General features: G+C 48.6%; 2 protein-coding genes and 1 long non-coding RNA gene across 4 annotated transcripts in view; 2 read left to right on the forward strand and 1 right to left on the reverse strand.

The window, feature by feature from the left end:
• NT5DC3 (5'-nucleotidase domain containing 3) overlaps nt 1–926 on the forward strand; it is a 74,843-nt gene extending 73,917 nt beyond the window's left edge. The window contains exon 18 of one of the 2 annotated variants that reach the window (XM_087868803.1): nt 304–926. In XM_087868803.1, the coding sequence (XP_087724929.1) occupies nt 304–618 (315 nt within the window). In that variant the 3' untranslated portion in view covers nt 619–926. The remainder of the gene's footprint in view (nt 1–303) is intronic. The other variant, XM_087868804.1, reaches the window with a different exon arrangement.
• Nucleotides 1–20,915, reverse strand: part of STAB2 (stabilin 2) — a 144,793-nt gene that overhangs the window by 13,573 nt on the left and 110,305 nt on the right. The window contains exons 49-60 of the mRNA XM_045779460.2: nt 20,600–20,740; nt 18,929–18,988; nt 17,362–17,538; nt 15,996–16,085; nt 13,746–13,892; nt 12,382–12,438; nt 11,127–11,253; nt 9,457–9,606; nt 7,633–7,737; nt 6,258–6,365; nt 4,313–4,506; nt 3,077–3,218 (exon numbers count right to left, since the gene is read on the reverse strand). Of these exons, the coding sequence (XP_045635416.2) occupies nt 3,077–3,218; nt 4,313–4,506; nt 6,258–6,365; nt 7,633–7,737; nt 9,457–9,606; nt 11,127–11,253; nt 12,382–12,438; nt 13,746–13,892; nt 15,996–16,085; nt 17,362–17,538; nt 18,929–18,988; nt 20,600–20,740 (1,498 nt within the window). The remainder of the gene's footprint in view (nt 1–3,076; nt 3,219–4,312; nt 4,507–6,257; nt 6,366–7,632; nt 7,738–9,456; nt 9,607–11,126; nt 11,254–12,381; nt 12,439–13,745; nt 13,893–15,995; nt 16,086–17,361; nt 17,539–18,928; nt 18,989–20,599; nt 20,741–20,915) is intronic.
• Nucleotides 1,936–6,443, forward strand: LOC148108636 (uncharacterized). The gene is made up of 4 exons (XR_015727115.1): nt 1,936–2,326; nt 4,161–4,239; nt 5,117–5,339; nt 6,323–6,443. It is a non-coding gene; the product is annotated as an uncharacterized LOC148108636 (long non-coding RNA).

The following is a 20,915-nucleotide window of genomic DNA, read 5'->3' on the forward strand; positions in this document are numbered from 1 at the left end:
AAAGGTCACTTTCTACACCAAGAAAAGAGCTAAGTTCAAGATCTTTCTTTAACCGTCGTCCAGTGGAACATTCCACAGGTCGTAGGATCCTGTCGGCTCTATCTGAAATGCAAACACCAGCATAACAGTTTGGGGAAGGACGGATAGATGTTTTTCCTTGTCTTCTTGCTAAGGCAACACGGTTCTTCATAGTGCATTTGAGTGGATATGTAACAGTACATTTGATCATCCTTTGCCGTTAGGTATGTGTTAGTTATCATTTATGATGCGAAGTAATGCTGTTTATCTTTATTCCCTTCTTAGACTGTGTGTCTACGGGATGGGTTCCTTGAAATGGAGCTACCGAGTCTCAGCGTGAATTATTTTAAGGCTCTCAGCACACATTGTCAAATGGGTTGCCACGAAGGCTGCACGGTTTGCCCTCCTCTCAACTGGAAAGGTAGACAGTTCCTCCTGAGTGTGGGATGGCTCTGGAACTGTGCCCACAGGGAACGCTGCGGTCTTATCCCGATGCCATCCTGTCTCACTAAGGGTAACCACACAGCTTCAACAGAAGGTGGGTCCGATATGAGGCCCAGTCACTTAGTAACACTACCAACACTTTCTTGGCGTTCATGAGACAGCAGAAGAGAAAAGCCCCTCAGCAAAGAAGAACCAAATAGATTTCCACCTGTGAGTCAACTGTGGGAACAGAAAGGACCGGCCGAGTGGACCATGCCTTAAAGAAAAAAGCCAAGCACTTTCTTGACTTCACACTCTTTGAGGCAAATGACGTCCCTGGTCCCAGCGGCTCATTTCGGCCCCCATCCTAAATAGCACCTGCCTATAGAATCCCTCTGCTGGGTAGCCCCACCTTGAACATAGAATGTCCCAACCAACCTTTCAAACGTTGTGCCATGTTCCCTCCCATCTGCTTTAACCCAACCACCACTGGCATTGCTCTCTTGAGATGGAAACCTTACGTGATTTACTTGTCCTCTCCCTCTATGCCCATAGGGGTGCCCTGGGCTCACCCTTCTTCCTAGTGGAGACCCTGTCACCTTGAGGTCATTGCCTTGACATCTTTTGAATCTCCACTGGAGCCCCAGGCCTCTATTTAGCTTCTCCGACGATTCCCTCTCTCATCTTACTTAAAGACTTTTTCCATCTCTGACTCTTCTTTAAAAAAATTTTTTATGGTCGTAAATATACATAATATACAATTTACTTTTTTGACCATCTGAAGGGTGCAATTCAGTGGTATTAAGTAGATTTGCAATGTTATGCAACCATCACCACTATCCATTTCCAGAATATTTCCGTCATTCCAAACAGAAACGTGGTCCCCATCAAATTGTGCCTCTCCCTCCTCCTCCCCGCAGCCCCTGGTAACCTCTATTCTACTTTCTGTCTCTATGAATTTGCCTGTTATAGATCCCTTGTATATGTCCACAATATTTGTCCTGTGGTGTCTGGTTTATTTCTTGTGGCATGTTTTCAAGTTTCATTCATGTTACAGCACATGCCAGAGTTTCCTTGCATTTTCGGAACCAGAGAATATCCCACCACATGGATAGGCCACAGTGTGTTTATCCATTCGTTTGTCGGTGGACACTGGGGTTGTTTCCAGCTGCTGGTGGAATGTGGACTACACACATCTTCTGGAGTCCCTGCTTTCAGTTGTTTTCTATTCTTCCTCTCATTTCAGCTGAACCATCAGCATGAGAAAAACTGCTATCTTCTGTTTTGTGACTTGCCTTTCCTTGTCTTAGCAATTAAAAAAAATTCTTCAGCTACACTGGAAACCCCCTTGCAAGGAGACAATGTCAGATATCCTGTGTCTCTTCCTTGCTCACACTTCTTCTATCTCATCCCCAAAAGGGATTTGAGGTGTCTTAGCATTTGGTCCATGTTATGGACCGCATGTTTGTGTCCCCCCAGATTCATAGGTTGAAATGTTAACTCCCAACGTACTGGTATTAGGAAGTGGGGCCATTGGGAGGTAATTTAGGTCCTGAGGGGAAAGCCCTCTTGCATGGGGTTGGTGTGTGTGTGTGTGTGTGTGTATTTTTTTAAAGTAATCTCTACACCTACCATGGGGCTCAAACTCACAACCCTGAGATCAAGAGTCACATACTGATAAAAGGGGCCCAGAGAGCTTCCTCACTCCTTCTGCCGTGTGAGGACACAAGAAGACAGCAGTCTGAGCATGGAAGAGAGCCCTCCCTAGAACCTGACCGTGCCGGCACCCTGATCTTGGGCTTCCAGACTCCAGGATGGTGAGAAACACATTTCTGCGGTTTTTAAGCCACCCAGTCGATGGAAGCAGTCCGAACGGATGAAGATGGTACGTAACAGGTGTTAACACGGTAGTTATTATTGAGATATGTAAAAACTGCCTCACTAGGATTGCCATGTCTGTAACACAACCCCATCCCAGTCAGAGGCAGCCAATAAATCCTGATTGGCCACGATACGTGATGCGCTGAGTCGCTTTCTGAACCACGGCAGTCCCCCCCTGCCCTGGCTCAGAATTACGTTTCAGGGTCTGTTATGGATTTCCTCCGTGAGGTTTCAGGATGCCCTGTCACCTGCACCTCTGCACTTCCCATTCGGCTTTCTAGGTTGTTGTGTGTTGTGATTCCTAGTTTTGTTACACCTGGGGGTTTATTATAAGCCGTTCGGATCAGCCTTGGAAGAGAATGCCATCCATGCCGATCAACGTGTGTTAGCAACAAGCCTGCTAAGAAGTTGCATCTACACGGGGCAGGCGCTTGCTCTCTGTTATTTAAACCCCAAACTATGCCCCTTAGATTCAATGCCAATCAATGGTTGCTAAGCAACTTGGGGAAAGCATGTAGCAGGAACATTCACGATGGATGACCTTTGCGCTCCCTCCTGGCTCTAAGGCTCCGGGGCCAGATGCGAGTGATTCCACTCCTCTGCTGTTGAAGCCTGCTACCTCCTGGGCACTGGGTCCTGGCCAACGCACGTGCCGTTTGGCCTGGCTTTTAATTCTGTTCCCCTTTGCTCTTGCACAAATCCCTCCCCAAGCCTGAAGGCCCGGGCGCTTTGGGGCAGCCCCAGCCGCACTGACCCTGGAAGTGGAGGTCGGCACACTCGGCATCGGCGTGGCACTGTCCGTTGTCCTGCAAACAGCGGTCAACAGGCAGCCGCTCCGGCTCACAGTCCAACCCGTCTCCCACATAGTGACTTTTACATTCACACTTGTGCTTGCCCTGTGGGGAGAGCAGAGAAGATGAGAAGCCCCTTTTCTAGGATCCCGGGACCCCTATGTGCTCTGTGGGCCCCCATCCAGCACAGGAGATGCTCAGAAGCACCAGGAAAATGCCTCGCCTGTAAATAGTGGCAATTAAGTCACTGCCACGTCTCATGTTTGCACAGGCTCATGACGAAATGTCATCTCAGCTCAAATGGCACTTCCTCAGAGACAGTGTCCCTGACCAGTTAAACAAAGCAGTTTTCCCCGTCCCTTTCTATCACACTGGCCCAATTCATGTTCTTGGTGCTTTCTGAAGGTATCTCGTGCACCTGTTTCTGCACGGAGCATTGCCCCCTCCCCCCACATGTTTCATTGCTACATCCCTGGCCCTGACAACAGCACACAGCAGGTGACTGGTGACCACTTGCCGAATCAATGAATGATCTCACTTAATCCCCACAACAGTTCTATGAAGGCTGCCTTATTATTAGGCTCACCTGGCAAAGGAGGAAGCGGAGACTCGGAGAAATGAACTAGCCAGCCGCAGGCCACGGAATCTAAGTGCCGGAGCTAAGACTCAGAGAGTGCCTCTAAGTTCACACTTACGACCGTGATGGACATTATCTCCTACCATCTTCTCTTCCCAACAGATAAACCGGACACCAGGGCACTGGTCCCATTCTAAAAAGACTCGAGTGGGTGCCCAAACCTGCATTTTCCCCCACTTCTTGCTGACATTTTTAAATAAACTTTTTACTTTGGATAATTCTAGATTTTGAGAAGAGTTGTCAAGATAGCAGAAAGAGTTGCCATATACGCTTCGCCAGATTCCCCTGTTACCTAATCATAGTACCTTGATCAAAACTTAGAAATTAATGGTGACACATTACTATTAACTAAACAACAGACTTTATGTGGATTTCACCAGTCTTCCCCCTCATGTCCTTTTTCTGCTTAGGATGCCACTTGACATTTCATCTGCAGACTTAACGAGACGTAGAGCCCGGTGGGAAGGAAGCTGAGGAGGAGGCCAAACGGTAAGCAGAGTGAAGCGAGGCTGAGCAAGGCAGGGAAGTGCTCCCAAGTTCCCCAGGGGGAGGAGAGACTCACCGGGCCGGTCATCTTGCAGGTGGCGTGCTCATGACACCCACCGTTGAGGCCATCAGCGCAGGGGTCTATCTCTGTGCAGCTGCGGCCGTCCCCCTTGTAGCCCTTCAGACAGCTGCAGGACACCTTTGTGCCCTTCTGGGAACACCTGGCCACCTTCGCACAGCCCCCGTTGTTCTGTTTGCAGAAATCCACAACTGCACGAGCAGAGGGGAGAGGCCTCATTGAACCACTGTCTGTGGAATGTGGGCTTCAGGTGGGGGTACGGGTCACCCTGGAATCAGTGGTGTCGGGAAGGAAATGGGCCCCAGCATGTTGGAGTCATCTCTCCCCATTTCTTAGGGCCCCTGTGCTGGCCTTTGTGATCACTAGAATCCCGTGGCTGATATCCTCCGAGACCAGGCCTGGTGACTTCTGTGCACCTCTGAGCCCCTTTGTCACATACCTTGGTTCCACTTTGGTAGTAGTTCTCTGAACGAGTTTGGGTTTTTAATGTTAGGACAGGTGCGTGTGTGCGTGTGTGTGTGTGTGCGCGCGTGTGTGCGCTTGCGTGTGTGCGTGTGTGTAGAGTTAGTGTATTCTTGAGCACTTCATGAGATGGGCATCATTACCCCCATTCTACAGATGAACAAACTGAAACCCAGAGAGTGTAACTGACCTGACAAAGGCAAAATGGCGATCGCGTGGTGGCGCTGGGATTTAAACCCAGCTTGTTTTGACCCCCAAAGCCCATGCTTTCCCCACTGTGTTGTGCTACCCCTTAGGACCTTTGTTTTCACGATCTCCTGAATTTCAACCCACTATTAGATTAGTTCCAGCCTCCGGAGCAGCTGGAAAGCCATCTGATTTCTCCTGCCTGGCTTTTGCCTGGAGTCATGGCAGCCGCTTGAGGCTCTGAGAGAACAAACACGAGGACAAAAGGCCTCATCCTAAGGATCGTAGCGTGGAAAGACAGGACCTGGGTCCCTGCTGCCCTTGTTGCTCAGTGACCTACTTCCGGACTGTCTTGTAGCAGATTACAAAACAGCAGGTACAGCAGATCTCATTTCTGTAAAGAAACTATGTATCTTTATTTGCACATTTATTCATGAAACAAGTTAGAAAGAACACGTGGCATAGGCTGGTAGGTTTCTCCCAATATCTTTTGTTTCCTTTTTCTATAGCAAGAGATTTTTAGCTGGGCTCATGGTTGCCTAAATGAAGACTACATTTCCCAGACTCCTTGCAACTAGGTATGACAGATGATGAGACTCTAGCCGATGCCATGGAGACAGACAACATCTTTAAACTACTTCTAGGTGCATCCTTAAAGGGAAGGAGGTTTGCCTCCTTCCTCGCCTCCCCCATCCTGCTGCCTGGGATGTGCCGATGACCATCTCAGGCCAGGTTAGTGAGTGATGGCAGAGCAACAAGATAGAAGGAGTCTGGGCTCCCAGATGTCCTTTCAGGGCTATGTTAGCTTTGGATGCCTCCATTCAAACTACTCTATGAGATAAAAACAAACATCTAAACATTTGCCTTGTTTATGCCACTGTCCCTTTGGGCCTCTGCATGGCTGAACCTATCTTTTAACTACTAAATACAGACATGGCAATGGTCAAAGTGATTCTCACCAACTGATGAGAGTAACTGTTGTTTTCTTAGTACTGTAATGTATTTCCTGAAAAAATTTTTTGAAGTGAGGCTGGATAACCTGTAGAGTTACAAAAACACTATATAATAAAGTGCATCACTTTGAGTGTGCAAAGCGATTTCAGAACAATGACCTGGGAGGTGTGCGGGTCAAGCATGAGCAAACCCACTAAGGAAACTGAATCACAGAGAGGCTAGGTATTGGGAAAATGGCCCAGGCAGGAGTGGAAGGGTCAGGAGGAAGTCCAGGCACTCTGACCAAGTCCCGCTCTGCTCCCGCCCTGCCCTATTTTACACACGCACCGACGGGACCTACCAGTGCACGTGATTCCGTCCCCTTCATAATTCAGGTTACACTCACACGTGTTGTTCTCCTTACAGGTGGCGTGAGCGGAACAAGAAGGCGTGCACACGGGGGCCAAGGCTGCAAACAAAGGGGTCACTGTTCATGCTCTCCCTGTGGTGTGAGGACTCGGGACGCACCGAGACACCCTGTCTGGCCTGTCCCTGTGTTTCATAAGTGTCCCCTTCCAGCAGGAGATTAGGGTGATTTGCTAAGGTTCCTCCCAGCCTGGAGAGTCAGAGATTCCAGAATTACCCTGTAACATTAACACATTAACCTGGAATGTTATTCGGATTAAACTATAGTATGTCATCTTTATGGGCAACCTGTTAAAGCCTTATCCCTCAACAAGGATACGTTTGGCAGATTAGCTCTTTGGCCCTGTGGGCATGGGGTCCCAGAAGGAGATGGCTGAATTGGAGGAGAAATTCCATGGGCTTCGGAGGGCACCGCTCAGCTTGGGAGAAGTCTGGAGCTCTGGTGAGTGAATGGGGCGGCCATGTCAACAGGCAGCTTGGAGCCATGGGGTGGTCAGGGGAGGAGGGGAAGTGTGGGAACTGAAGCTCAGGGGTTCTGGAATCTCAGGCTGCTTAAGCCCACAGGAAGAACTTAGTCATTCCCTCCTGCCCCCAGTGGTTCGCAGTGGAAAATTCAGCCTTCACATCTCGGACCTTCCACCAGACCTCAGGATTCAGGGTGTACGGGAGACCTCAGAAAACTGGCTGCTCAGGAAGGATCTAGATTGTGATGATAAGGATCATGACTGACAATGGCAATGGCAGCTCTTGTTAGGGCCGCACGTACTAGGCTCTTCACAACCACCATCTCTGACCCTCACAGCTTCTCCCCTGCAAAGGGTGCAACAGGCACTTCCTTTTGCAGATGAGTGCCCCGGGGCCCGGACCAGGTAGGTTCCCTCGGGCCATTCGTCTAGTAACTAGCAGAACCAGGGGTCAGATCCCGGACTCCAGAGAACTGTGCATTTGCTATGAAACCACTCCGCCTCTGTGTCGGCACAAGTCTGGGCCCGGGACCACGATCCCAAGGGACCCCTCCTGCCCAACCCAAGGGACCCTTGTCTGCCTGAGCTGGGTCCTTCCGTGATGGCACAGGACGGCATGCTGGTTTCATGGATTTGAGTTAAATCTTTTCATCCAGTTTTCCTTCAAGACCGCAAACCGCCTGAGGCCTGGGGCCACATTTCCAAATCATCTTTTCCTTGTGGAAAAGGAAACGCCTGTGTTGTTGGTATTTTCAGGCGTCGCACAGCCCCCAGCCTCAGCTAGATGCTCTGGGAGGCTCCGCTGCGGCACGGTTCTGTGGGCAGCTGACCGCCCCCGGGACGGACCTGTCTGAGTGTTGCAGAAGCGGCCTGTCCACCCCGTTTCGCAGAAGCACCGCCCAGAGCCCGTGATGCCGTCATCACACTGTCCGTGGGCTGAGCAGCCACAGGCTGTAAAGCAAATAGGAGGGTGATCAGAAATCAGTGATCAGGGATTGAAATCCAATCAGGCAGCTCACTGTCCACCTGTTGGCTGTGCTGTCAGCATGGGAGGACCATGCTTATGTCACAGTTTCATTCATTCATTCAAACGTTTCAAAAATAACATAGTCAGTGGCTATCATGGGGTGGACGTGACTTGGCAATGAACTTACAGTGAAAAACATAAAACATAAGGTTCCTGCTCTCATGGGGCTTACAGTCTAGGAGTAACTGGCTTTTGAACGTGTAATTATTAACATGGTGAGTGTTATAAACACAGAAGTAGAGGGCGTCATCGGGTATGTAACAGAATAGAAGGGGGAGAGAACCTTATCTGGGATCTCCTAACAGAGAAATCTATTTAACAGTGAAATCTTCAAGATACGTACCAATTCTTTCTCTTCTTGCCACCTTGAGCACTATACCCCTGGCCCAAGGCATCACCAGCTCTCACCTAGATTGTTGCATTCAGCTCCCCAAAGGTGGCTCTGCTTCTGCTCTTGTTCTCCTACAGTATACTCTCCTTGGGGCAGCTGAAGCAATCCTTTCCAATCTGCTCAGCGCACTCCCCCATTCACAATCCTCCACTGGCCGCCCATTACACTAAGAATAGATGAAGAGCTGTCTCTGGCCAAGAAGCTCTTATGTTACCTGGCCCCTGGTGGCCTTCAGATTTCACTTCCTTCCTCTCTTCCTCTTCTTTGCCCACTCTGCTCAGCCGCCAGTGCATGCCACGCCCACTTCTGCCTCAGGACCTTTGCACTTGCTCATTTCTCTTCTAGGAAAACCATTCCTCTAGTCTGCACTGCTCAGGAGAGAAACCCTTGCTACATGTGGCTATGTAAATTTAAACTAATTAAAATAAAAAAATCAGTTCCTTAGTCACACATTTTGAGTGCTCAATAGCTACAGGTAGCTAGTGGTTCCCATTCCTGATGGTAGAGTTACAGAACATTTCCAGCAATGACTGAAAATTTGTTTGGGCAGAGCTGCCATTGGAGATCCCCATGCCTGTCCCCACCTCTTTTCAGTCTCACCTCAAATATTCCCTGTGTGAGATGTCTTCTAAAACAGTGCCTCCCTTCCTTCCCCATCCCCTTCACCTGCTTCTTTTTCTTTATACCTTTATAACTACCTTTGTTTCTGAGCATATATTCCTTGAGAGTTGGGATTTGGCCCCTCCCAACACCACTGTATCCCTACAACTTAGAACTATTCCTGGCCTTTGAGCAAGTCACTTAGCCCCTTTGTGTCTCAGTTTCCACATCTGGTAAGTAGGGATAATAACGGTACTCCCGCAAAGGGCAGTTGTGAGGATTAAATGATAAAACACACCTGCCTGGCACATAGTAGGTGCTCCGTAAACATTAGCGTAAACATGAGCTGTCAAGATTGATAAGGACTCTAAATGCATGTTGGTTGAATGACTGAATGAGTGTTGTTCAGCCACAGCTTGTCTTGATGGCTGCAGGGGATGTGAATTTCACTTCTAGAGATGGGCTCTCTCAGTGGATGGCAACTGGCAAACATTCAGGGAGGGAAAAATCATGTAAAGGCAGGCAGATGGGAGGTGGGGGGACAGGAGAGAGAGGAAGAGGGATGCTTCTGGGTCAGGCAGGGGATATGGATGAGGACAGGGAGCACACAGCTGAATGACAAGCTAAAGCAGGGGGAGTGGGAAACACGTACACTGACAGTCAGGCCCGAATCTCCCCGGCAGGCACAGCTCGCACGCCGTCCCGTTGAAGCCCATGTGGCATCTACACTCGCCTATGCCCAAGTACTGATCGAGGCAGAAACCATGGTTATTACAGGGGGTATCCGCTCCTCCAGGGCAGGCTGGAAGAGATGAGACAACAATGACTCAACAGTCTCCCAAGACCCAGAGCAGCTCAGCCCCTTTGTAATGTGCTGTTGATCGGCCCTCAGCTGTGGGGCTCATCTCCATCAGCCCAGAGAGACCGTGGCTCTGGGGACACACCCACAGAGTGTCATCAGATGCTTCGGGCAAGCCAGTGGCCTCTGGAGCATGCACTTAAATGTATCTGATAGGATTCTACTGTGGCAGAGCAATATGCTGAACCCTGCATTGTATTTGGCGGCTAGGAGGCCTGGATTTGAGTAGATCTGGGCTGAATTTGTTTGAGCTTCAGTTTTCTTAGCTCTGGATGATGATGATGGTGATGGCGACCTAGACCGCATTGTGACTGAGGATCAAACACATTACTGTAGGGCGCCTGGGTCCTAATGGCTCCGTCCGTTAAGTGTAGGCCTTCGGCTCAGGTCATGATCCTAGGGTCCTGGAATCAAGCCCTGCGTCAGGCTCCCTGCTCAGCGGGGAGTCTGCTTCTCCCTTTCCTTTTCCCCTCCCCCCTGCTCATGTGCGCATGCGCTCGCTCTCTCTAATAAAATCTTTAAAAAAATGTTACTGTAACTGAGAGCACTTTGAAAACAGAAAGCACTGAGCAAATGTAAGGAATGGCACTGATTTTTGTGCACACGTAAGTGATAGAGTGTGGATACTGGGTGTGTGTGTGTACTCCCAGCCCAGCATTTTCTTGACTGGACCACAATGAAGGGAGTACACATGGTGGTTAAAACCATGGCTTCTGGGGACACTCTGTGGGACCTTGGGCTTGCTGCTTATCCTTTCTCTGCTTCAATTTTCTCATCTGTAAAATGGGGATAACGATGGAATCTACTTCTTAGAGGTTGTTGCCAGGTTTAAATGTGTTGTTATATATGGGAGTAGCACTCCATAAATGTGCTCAACTAAAACAATGTGCGGCCGATGGGAGGTGCCACGGCATTTGTTACCATTGGCCAGACGTTCTATCTATACACAGACGTTTCCGGATGGGCCCAAATGTCCTTTGGCAAGGAGCCCTTTCCTACGGAGGTAAGAGAGGGAGGTGATGTCATACGTTCCATGGGGGGGAGGCTTCAGGAAACAACGGCCCCCACACCTATTAGCATAGCCCCCTGCCAAGGTAGAATCCTATGCATTTAAACTTATGTGCTCATCAGCATCCTGGACTAGCATCAGAAACGAAATACGATGTTTCTAGCACCAAGGGAAATGTCTGACGCTATCACGTAGAGCAAAAAAGCACAACACGATGACAATCAACGCACAGGAGAATCTCAGCTCTGGAAAAAACAAAATATGACACAAGGTAAAAGTGGAAGGAAAGCTACGCCGCTCTTCAGAAAGATGGCTTGCGGATTTTAGAGGAGTTACTGGGAGCAACGCGCTCCGACGCCCCCTCCCCCACCCCCTACGGCGTCTGTACTTTCAAATACTGCGCAGTGATCGCACAATCCTTTCAGAATCGCGAGGTGGTAAGAGGCGCCCTCACCCTGACAGTCTCGCCCGAAGTAGCCCTTGCAGCACTTGGGGAGCCGTAACACCATGGTGCACTGCTCCCGGCAGCCTTCCAGGTACCCGCTGAAAGCCGAGTAGTATCGACACTTCTCCTTCACGCCCTAAAGGAAGAAAGCGCACTAACCCTCCGCCTTCCACCGCCCGGACTTGGGCTCTTTGGCTCTAGTCCGCCCCCAGTGGAGGATCCTGGGTACTGCCCAAACTGCAAAAGGGGACTCCATGGCTCGGAGCCCTTTACAAGGAATGCTTTTCTTAGGGGTGTAGCTAGGCAGATGGATGGGGCAGGGGGCAGAGCTAGAGCTCACAGAAAGATTTCTCCGCAGTCTTAAAAGGAAGGACTTGCTGACTCTGAGTGTTTTTGCAAAGGGTGCGGTGTTTTGGGAATGGAGTGGGGGAGAGAGAGCTTTCCATCGTGAGGGGGTGGGGTTCTGTGGCAAGGCCCCCAAATCATCAGCAGGGAAGGTTTGGCAGGCGTGTTTTTGCTAGAGGTTTTACTAGTAGGGTAGAGGGAAATTGGCTAAGGGATAAGTAAAAAAAGCAATATTTAATGAGTGTTTACTATGTGCCAGGCTCTGTACGCACATTTTAAAATGTACTTTTCCTAATACCCACACACAGAATGATTATTAGCTCCGTTTTATGGAGGAAAAACCATGTAGATTATGTAATTTGCCGAAGATTACCCACTGGAATTGGATCGAAGAGCCGTGGACTCCACATTCCATTGACTTAACCATTACTTTTACGTTGCTTTCTGGGCCCTAATTCTAGCTTTGCTCCTTACTAGCTCTGTGGTCTTGGCCTAATTGCTTACCCTCTCTGAGATACATTTTTTTTTCATAAGTGGAGGAAATAATAGCTTCCTATGAGAGTTATAATGGGGGCAACGTGTAATAAAGAAAGGGCCCAGCACACAGCCAGGGACAGGGATAGCGGCCAACAAAATGCAGCTATTCTTTATATAATTATCATTATCTTTGAAGTCTCCTTTAAGTCTACAATCCCATGATTTTTCTAGATAGTTCCTAGAAGGTGGGTACTGGGTTCACAGTTTGCCTGGGTTCAAGGAGGCTAAGGATGCCTGGTTGTTAAAAGAATGATGCAAATTGCAGTTATACAACAGACCTGCAGAGGCACACCCGTGCACACACACTCACACCTACCAGAACACGGGTATGAGAATGGAACAAACATCGTGCTCCAAACGTTATCACTGCATTCATAATTACCTTTGATTTACTCCACTTCGGGCAGCTGGGGGTATTGGCGCAGCTCCAACAATCTCCCTAGTATGCAAGAAAAGAAATGCTTAAAAATCAATAATATCAGGCAACCCAAGGATATGCCCCTGGTTAATGCCTTGGTGAGTTGACAAAGAACTTAATCTTGACTAAGATTCTGGCTCCGATCAAGAACACAAAGGCAAGCACACTGCGACTTTGCCATGGAGAATTCTGAAAGTCTGTCTTGGCCCTCAGCTCCTTGGTTTTTGTTGGTTGAGGTGAGACCTTCCCTGCTACACAGAGCTGGGCCAGGGCGGGCAGTGCCCTCCAGGCATCTGGTCCAGTGGCAGTGGGAAATGTGCACGCAAGTGTCCCTTCCACTATAAACCAGCTATGATACTTTTGGCGAGTCACCCTCTTTGACCCTCAGGTTTCTGACCTACAAAATAGAGACCACGATTCTCGCTGCTGTTTGACCTTCAGGGGACTGGTGATGGAAACTATTAATGGCAAAAACGTGTGCCAATATACTTTGGAAGTTAAGAAGGCCACAACTTCTACAGCAGAAAGGACAACCGGGTTTTCACCTTCTACTCTGGCTGCCTGGTATCTCAAGAACTTGGGATATTTCTCGAATCCTTACAAGTTGCCAGGTACCAAAGCCAGCTGGTCATAGACTTGGCCATGCAAGCCACCTCCCCTCTTTGAGACTCAGTTTCCAAATCTCCATCACAGAGTTACTGATAACAACTTGTATTGTTGGATTCCTTTAGGGGTAAGATGAGCATTGAGCCAAATGGCTGGCTCTACACACGATCCTGGACAGATGAATGAGTATGAAATGTGACAGCGTCTCACACAGCAGGGCCCAGGGCAGACATTCAAGCACTGTTGTTAAATGAACGAATGAATAAGTCAACGGTGGTGTGGGTGGCATATGATACTAGGTTGAACCCTATGAAGTTGCCATTTTTGTACTCATACCCTGCCAAATACGACAATTTTATATGGTCTCATCTGGCAGAAGAGCAAAAAACGTTTGTTGAATGAATGGGTGAGTGACTGAGCAGAGAGGGGGCTTTGAAAAGGAAGAGCTTGTTGCAGGATCATGGGCACACAGTTGCCTCCTTAATGGTGAAGGGATGAATGGATGGGGGGCTGTGGGTAAATGGACTGTGCCAGGCTGGGGCAGGGCTAAGGAGATGCTTGTGGGTTCTGAGTTTGACGAGCACCATCATCTGGCCCTCAGATCTCGTGGGTCCTGGGCTCCCTGAGGACCAGCCTTCACTGGTTTCGAGGCAGAATCCATGCTGGGTCGTGAGGGCTGAACCCCAACACTCTCCTATTATGGTACTGTTTTGGGGACTGACCGAAAAATTGTATGCGGCAAAAGTGTCACAGTGGCCCCCCAGGGTGGAATCGATCAGGAGGCAGTCAATGCCGTAGGCCACACCCAGGTCAAACAAGAGTTCTCGCTGCACAATTCGGCATGTTTGGTCGTTCAGGAAAAGCTCGCCCTGAGAGGGGGGAAGGGAGATGGAGAGAGAGAGAGAGAGAACAGTCAACGATCCTTCTTAGACTTCTCTTCTTCCTAAGGCCATATAAAGTGGCCAACACCTGCAAGACTCAGAAAGCACTATATATATATATATATATATATATATATATATATATTCTTATAGATGTAAGATACATATAGCAAACAGCCAGTGCCTATTATGTGCAGAGTAATGCTACATGTGGAGCCCGTGCAAATTCCTTGAATCCTCACAATTTCCTAGAGGAATGATTACCAAGATCACTGCTTCCAGATGAGAAAACCGAGACAGGGGAGGTTCAATACCTTGCCCTAGGTCAGGCAGCCGGGGAGTGGCGGTGTGGGCACGCCCACAGGCCATCAGCCTCTGAGCCCCAGCCGTGGCCTCCACCAAAGTAGAAACAGGGGCAGCGAGGGGGACGGGCTGGAGCAGCCACGACCTGTCTGTGGTTCAGGATCCACTTTGGTAACGTGGCCACTTCGTGAGCAGTAGTGTGTTTTTTTTTGTTGTTTGTTTGTTTACTGAGTGCTACGTTCTAGCAAAATGTGGCCATGACCTTTTTTTTTTGAGGATATACAAGTGATGGGCTGTAAGTCTATAATGATGACAATAACTTCTTTTCACATGTACTAGGCATTGTCTAAATCATGCTCTAGAGACATTATTTCACTTTGCTTGCAACAATTCCAGAGCTTTCTTCCTTAGGGTTCACCCAGCTAGTAAATCGTTGACTACATCTCCACCCACCCCTGGAGGAAGCATAATACTTTTAGAAAATTCTGTGGGAGGAAAACAAAAGATAAATCTCAGCATCTATTGATGGGATGGACACGGTGTGATTCAGTGGCGAGAGCACTGGAAAACTGGTTAAATCCTCCACTTCCGCTTATGTGCGGTGTGACTGTGAGTGAGTTACTGAACTTCTCTGAGGTTTAATTGTTTTCATCAGGTCAATAGGATTAATGATTCTATTGCATAGGGTTGTTAGAAGGCTCAAACTAAATAATACATTGCCAAGTGCTCTGAAAGCTACAGTAGCACCCAGAATGAGCAGCAGACATTCTTACTATACTTCTTTGATAGGTGTCCTGTTTGATCTATGGAAATAGTACAGCCAATCTCAAGAGTGTAAGTACATTGGAACAATGTTCTAAAAGTCGGAATGTAAAGGTGCTAACATTTCTCACATTCACTTTATAAAATCAATGCAATTCCACTGCAAACACCAAAGGGATTCTGGCTGGTCATAAGATAGAAACAGAATGACGTATGGCACTTCTAAGAAGGCTCCTTGAAGGGAAACAACTCAGCTGAGAGCTGCATCCCTTTCATCCTTCCTCCTGGCCCTGGTGGTGGGAGCTCCGTGCTCCAGCAGCCGTGTTGTACCTGGAGGTGGTTCTGAGGCTGTAAACGTGCTGCAGAGCAGTCAAACAGAAGGTGCTCCCCCAATGAGCCATCATTCTAGCTCTGGCTTGGCTGCCTCCTGATTTCTTTTAAAAAGACACAAACCGTTATATATTTAAGCCACTGTCATTTTGGGTCGTCTATGGATACAGGATGTGGCTACTATTGTCCCATCAGACCCATTCATTATATGGAATTTCAGGGAGGCAATATGGTTCAGGAACTAGCCGGGAAGGTGACAACTGCGAACTTTCTCTCTGTTGGCTGATCTTGGTAGATATAGCCCAGAGCTGGCTCTGAATGCCAACAAGGGGCTAGAGGTGAGGCTGCAGTGGGGCTGGGAAGGAAGGGAAAGGAATGACCGGATCTTTCTTGCTTCAGCGGAGTGTCTCACACTGCAAAATAAATGCTCTGAAAAAAAAAAAAAAAAAAAAAACCAAAAACCAAAAACCAAAAAAACAAAAACCAGAGCTGCTCTCTGAAAGTGTAAGGGCGGGGGGCTCCCTAACCTCTGCTACCAGGGCTTGTGCTGGGCCAGGATTTCTGAGGTTCTTCCCATCAAAATACTCACTCTCAACTAATACCCCTGAAGGCAGAGAAAAGGGCTTGCTGTCAACTGAGGAAAAAATGACTATTCCCTTGAGGGGGCGGGGGTTGGGGAGTGTTGTGGGTACTCACGATGTCACCGCCAGCTCCACATGTCACCCGCAGCTCTGAGCCTTGCAGGGTCTTCCAGGCAGTGGCCCTGGGGAGACCCACTGCTAAAATCTGTAGGAGCGATGGTGCCGCGTTAACATGCCAGATTTAGCCGCAGAAGCCCCAAAGGAGCTTTGCCAACAGACCAAATACAGACGTAAGTTTTTCCACCTTTAAAACGACGGCAGACGTAATCAAAAGGAAGACTCATCACGGGCTCTAGAGAAAGCTGGAAATTCTTTCTGTAGGGCAAGTCTCCTCCAGCTGGGCTAATTTCAGTCACCCCTCCGTGCCTCCTCTAAGCTGGGGAGTCCACGGCAGAGGCTGTGTTGGTGTATGAAGCTAATGACAGGATCCGTGGGTCGGGGAAATGGCACAGGGCGTGGTTATGGGTTGAACTGTGAGCCCTGAAAACGTTATTGACGTCCTGACCCCATTACCTCAGAATGTGACTTTACTTGGAAATAAGGTCATTGCAGATGTAACTAGTTAAGATGAGGTCACATTGGAGTAGGTGGGCCCTTGGTCCAAAATGACTGGTGTCCTTATAAGAAGAAAAGAGAAGAGGAGAATGACATGTGGAGACACAGAAATACACAGGGAGAGGACAGCCACGTGACAAGAGAGGCAGGGACTGGAGGGATGCAAGGATTTCCAGCAACCGCCAGAAGCTAGGAGAGAAACATGGAACACATTCTCTGTCCAGGCCTCCAGAAGGAACAACCTTGTCAGCACCTTGACGTCAGACTTCCCAGCCTCCAGAGCTCTGAGGGCATACGCTTCTGTTGTTTCAAGCCACCCAGTTCGTGGTTATTTTTTATGTAGCCCTAAGACACTAACACAGGTCCTATGAATTAGCCAGAGTTAGGACACTTGGCCTTCTGGGATTAGACAGACTCACTCCTGGAGAGAGACGTGGCTCCTAGTTGAGGACACAGAGTGACAGGGTTTCAGCAAGAGCTGCCATGTGCCTACAAGATCTTGCTTCCTCGATCACGGTAGATTCTTCAGGAGTGAACGGCTGATTGCACCTGGCTCAATCAGCCCTTGGCCTAGAAATTTTGGAACTGGGGGAGAACAACTCCGCCTGAACAAACTTGGGAGCTGTTGCCAATAGCCACTTGGCCGTGTGACCTGGGGCAGAAGAAAGCCGATGTGCAGTACAGCAGAGGAATGATGGTAGGTTGGAGAAACAGGGCAGGCCTGGCACACTGCGGGGGTCAAGTAACCACGGCCAGTTGGAGGAGGACAGAGTGGGGCAGGGGCGCTCAGGTCTCCTTTGCGCTGAGGAGGTGAAGACACACTGACCATTCCTGGAATGGACCCCATCTGTATGCACACGAAATACCTTGGACTCTCGGATCACGTGGAACTTCAAATACTCCATCAGCTTGTCCTTGTTTTCTTGGTTGAACAGGAAATCCTGTTGTTCGGGGGGTAGAGCTTGCAGGGCTTGGTCGCTGGGCCAGAAGAGAGTGATCGGAGCATGGACGGGGTCAGTGATGACACCCAGCAAGCCCACATCCTGAAACACAGGGAGCAAGACGTGTGTACAGCAGAGCCCGGCCACGGGGTGAGGCAGAGCGTCTTTCTGAGGCCCAAAGCCATTTGGAGGGGTTCCCTTCGTGCCTGCCCCGGGGGCTTGTTGGGACTCCAGCTGGTTCAGGGGTGACAGCCTGAAACTAGAGGCCCAGCACATCTCAACCATTCTGACCCTCAGTTTCTTGGATTGCAAAACAGACAAATTCTGGGCTTTTGTGAGTAGAAAAAGAAGCTTTAACAAACACCTTTTTTTTTTTTCCCTACTACTGCCCCCAAATTGTAATTTCTGGAAAACCCACTTAGCATTTTCCTCTTATTTCACTTAAAAAAGTGAAACTTATACAATATTGAGATGCTCCTATGTATTTATAAGATTTCTAGCTCACATCGACTCAAAAAGGAAATTGCTGGATGAATGGAGAGGAGTCATTTCGAGAGCCTTCTATAAGCTGGGTGCATCATAGACATTAGCCCTGCGATTTTTCCAACAGCCCTATGAAGTAGGCTTTAGTGTTCCCTTCTACTGAGCCCCAGAGAGGTTTGCTAATTTGCTTTCAAAGCCTGTGCTCAACCAGACGAGCTGCTCAGGTTTGGGGGTGACCAGAGGGTTTTGGAGCTGGGTGAGCCAGCAAAGATACTTGCCCCTAATCTCCCTGGTGAGTCTCATTTTGAGCACCTTGAAATCTCCATTTCTGAAGAGCTCCCCCGAGAGTGAGCCCCAGACCATTTTGGAAATCGCTGGTCTGTGCAGAGGTTTATAGACTGTGCTACAGGGTTGGGTATGGAGAGGGGGGCTGGTTCTCAGAGCCCTCCTGAGACTTCTCAGGGTAGGTGGAGGAGAGGAGACCTTGGAGGACCCTGTCCCTCCCTGATTCTCCTCTGAAATCTTTGTTTGAACAAGAAGTTTCTCTACTCAATTTGTGGTGAAAGTGTCTGAAATCAGAAAGATATAGTTTTAAATACAATTTCTACTTATGCCTCAGGCGTAGATTTTCCAGATCTGCACCTCGGCTTGCCCATCTCTATAATGGAGGTGATAATTCCAGATGGGAAGCACCTCGTTCAGGGACCGGCACAGCCTAATTCCTTCCCTTGCTCCAACCTCAAATACTTCAGCTTCTAATACAGCCGATGTGCACTGGATAGCCAAAGAAACCCTATGCTATTTGGGGAATGGAGTGGTCTGCCATGCCTTCGCGCTGCAGAAAATCAGGACTTCCCTACACAGATCCCACAACAGCTGGCTAGCGCCCCAAATAAAACACCGAATGACAAAACAACACAGCAACAACAAAAAACCCCGAAACAAAAGAAAACCAAAAAACCCTCTGAAAAACCAAATTCCTACGGCAGATTATCCCCGAGGGCTTTACCTGTAGCAGGCTGCTGAATTTGGTGTAGCCATGGTTTACTGCCACTGTCGTGAGATTTTGCTGCAAAGATAGTAAGAAGTGGAACGACACGTTCCTTCATACGGTTCACAAAGCACTTTCACGAAAGCTCAACCGACTGGAATGAGGGTGAGATGACGCGGCAGGTGCCGGGGATCGGCTCAGCAGCACCCACTCCAGCTCCCGTGTACCCGGGCCTTTCTGCGTGATGGAGGCTGGGGGGCTATGTGCTGCCTTTTCCCAGACTGCCCTGCAGCCACAGCCTCATAGGCGACGGGGCACCCAGCAAGCACAGGGGTTTTCATCAGACGTATGGGTGGAAGGAAACAACGTGAGGTGGGTGTGACTGCTAGGAGGGGGACCGTGACTGGCACAGTGGCGGAGGCATCTGGTGCTTAGACCTGCATGTTGCAGGTGCCGAGGCCGGAGACAGGTCCGGACAGCCCCGTGGTGAAGTCAGGGGTCCTCCCTTCACAGGTCCTCCCTACACAGGTCTCCCTGGGTAGCTCCTGGCTCTCTGGCTTTCTTAGAGATCCAGTGATGAACTTAATATCTTAAGAATCCCCTTTTTGTTTAAGTTAGGCATAGTGGGTTCTGTTGTCTGCAATGAAAAACCCTGGCCAGTACTAAAATAACAATCAAATTCAAAATTGTCTTTTCTTTCACTTGAAAAGGAGTTTTACTCCAGGTTTGTTTTGAGTGATATTTATTTATCTACCACCTATCTATCTTTCTTTTCTTTTATTTTTAAAAAAGATTTTATTTATTTATTTGGAAGAGACAGACAGCCAGCGAAAGAGGGAACACAAGCAGGGGGAGTGGGAGAGGAAGAAGCAGGCTCCTAGCTGAGAAGCCTGATGCGGGGCTCGATCCCAGAACACTGGGATCACACCCCGAGCCGAAGGCAGACGCTTAATGACTGAGCCACCCAGGCGCCCCTCTTTTATTTTTTTAAAGATTTATTTATTTATTTTAGAGAGAGTGCATGTGAGCAGGTCGCGGGGCAGAGGGAGAGAGAGAGGGAATCCTCAAGCAGAGGCCCTGCTGAGCATGGAGCCCAATGCAGGGCTTGATCTCACGACCCTGGGATCATGACCTGAGCCAAAATCAAGAGTCGGATGTTGAACTGACCGAGCCACCCAGGTGCTTCATATCTATTTATCTTTCTACCTATCATCAGTCTCATCCATCTGTGTAATTCTCCATCTTCCAATCCTTGCGGAAACGAAAGAAAATCTTATAAAATCCATTTATCTATTTAAATTAGACTTTTACCTATTTACTTCTTACCAGAATAATATTCACTAGGCTTTTAATAGTAGCTTGAGACTGAAGGAGCAAAATTAAAATGTCTCAGAATGATGCCTCAAAATCAGAATTGTGGGCCGCTTGGGTGGCTCAGTCGGTTACGTATCTGCCTTTGGCTCAGGTCATGATCCCAGGGTCCTGGGATCGAGCCCCCTGTTAGGCTTCCTGCTTAGTGGGGAGCCTGCTTCTCCCTCTCCCTCTGCCTCCCCCTCTGCTTTTGCTCTCTCTCTCTCTGGGTGTCAAATAAATAAGTAAATAAATCTTTAAAAAAATCAGAATTGTGATAATCAATTATGAGTCTTATGAGTCACTCTGTGCCGAGAGTATGACAATGAATTCACCCACCAGAATCCTTCCAGAGGCATCTTTGGGAGTGATAAGCAAGTTTTGGGGAGACAGCAGTTTGTCTATGATGTGGATGATTCCATTGGTATGGATGATATCACTGGATATGATCTTAGCCTTATTATTTATATACACTGTGTCCTAAAATTAACCAAGAAAAGAAAAAAAGAAATGAGCACAGAGACAAACAGACACAAAATTACTTCTTTCAGAACGCTTTTAGCAACATGCTAACTCATCGTGAAAGTGAATGTTTAAGTAGAGCCTTGAGCCCATTTATTTACTATGATTATAAAAAGAAAAGTGAGACAAGCCT

The sequence above is a fragment of the Ursus americanus genome, chromosome 17 (assembly GCF_024610735.1).
Source record: "Ursus americanus isolate L20-20 chromosome 17, mUrsAme1.1.p, whole genome shotgun sequence".
Lineage (NCBI taxonomy): Eukaryota > Metazoa > Chordata > Mammalia > Carnivora > Ursidae > Ursus > Ursus americanus.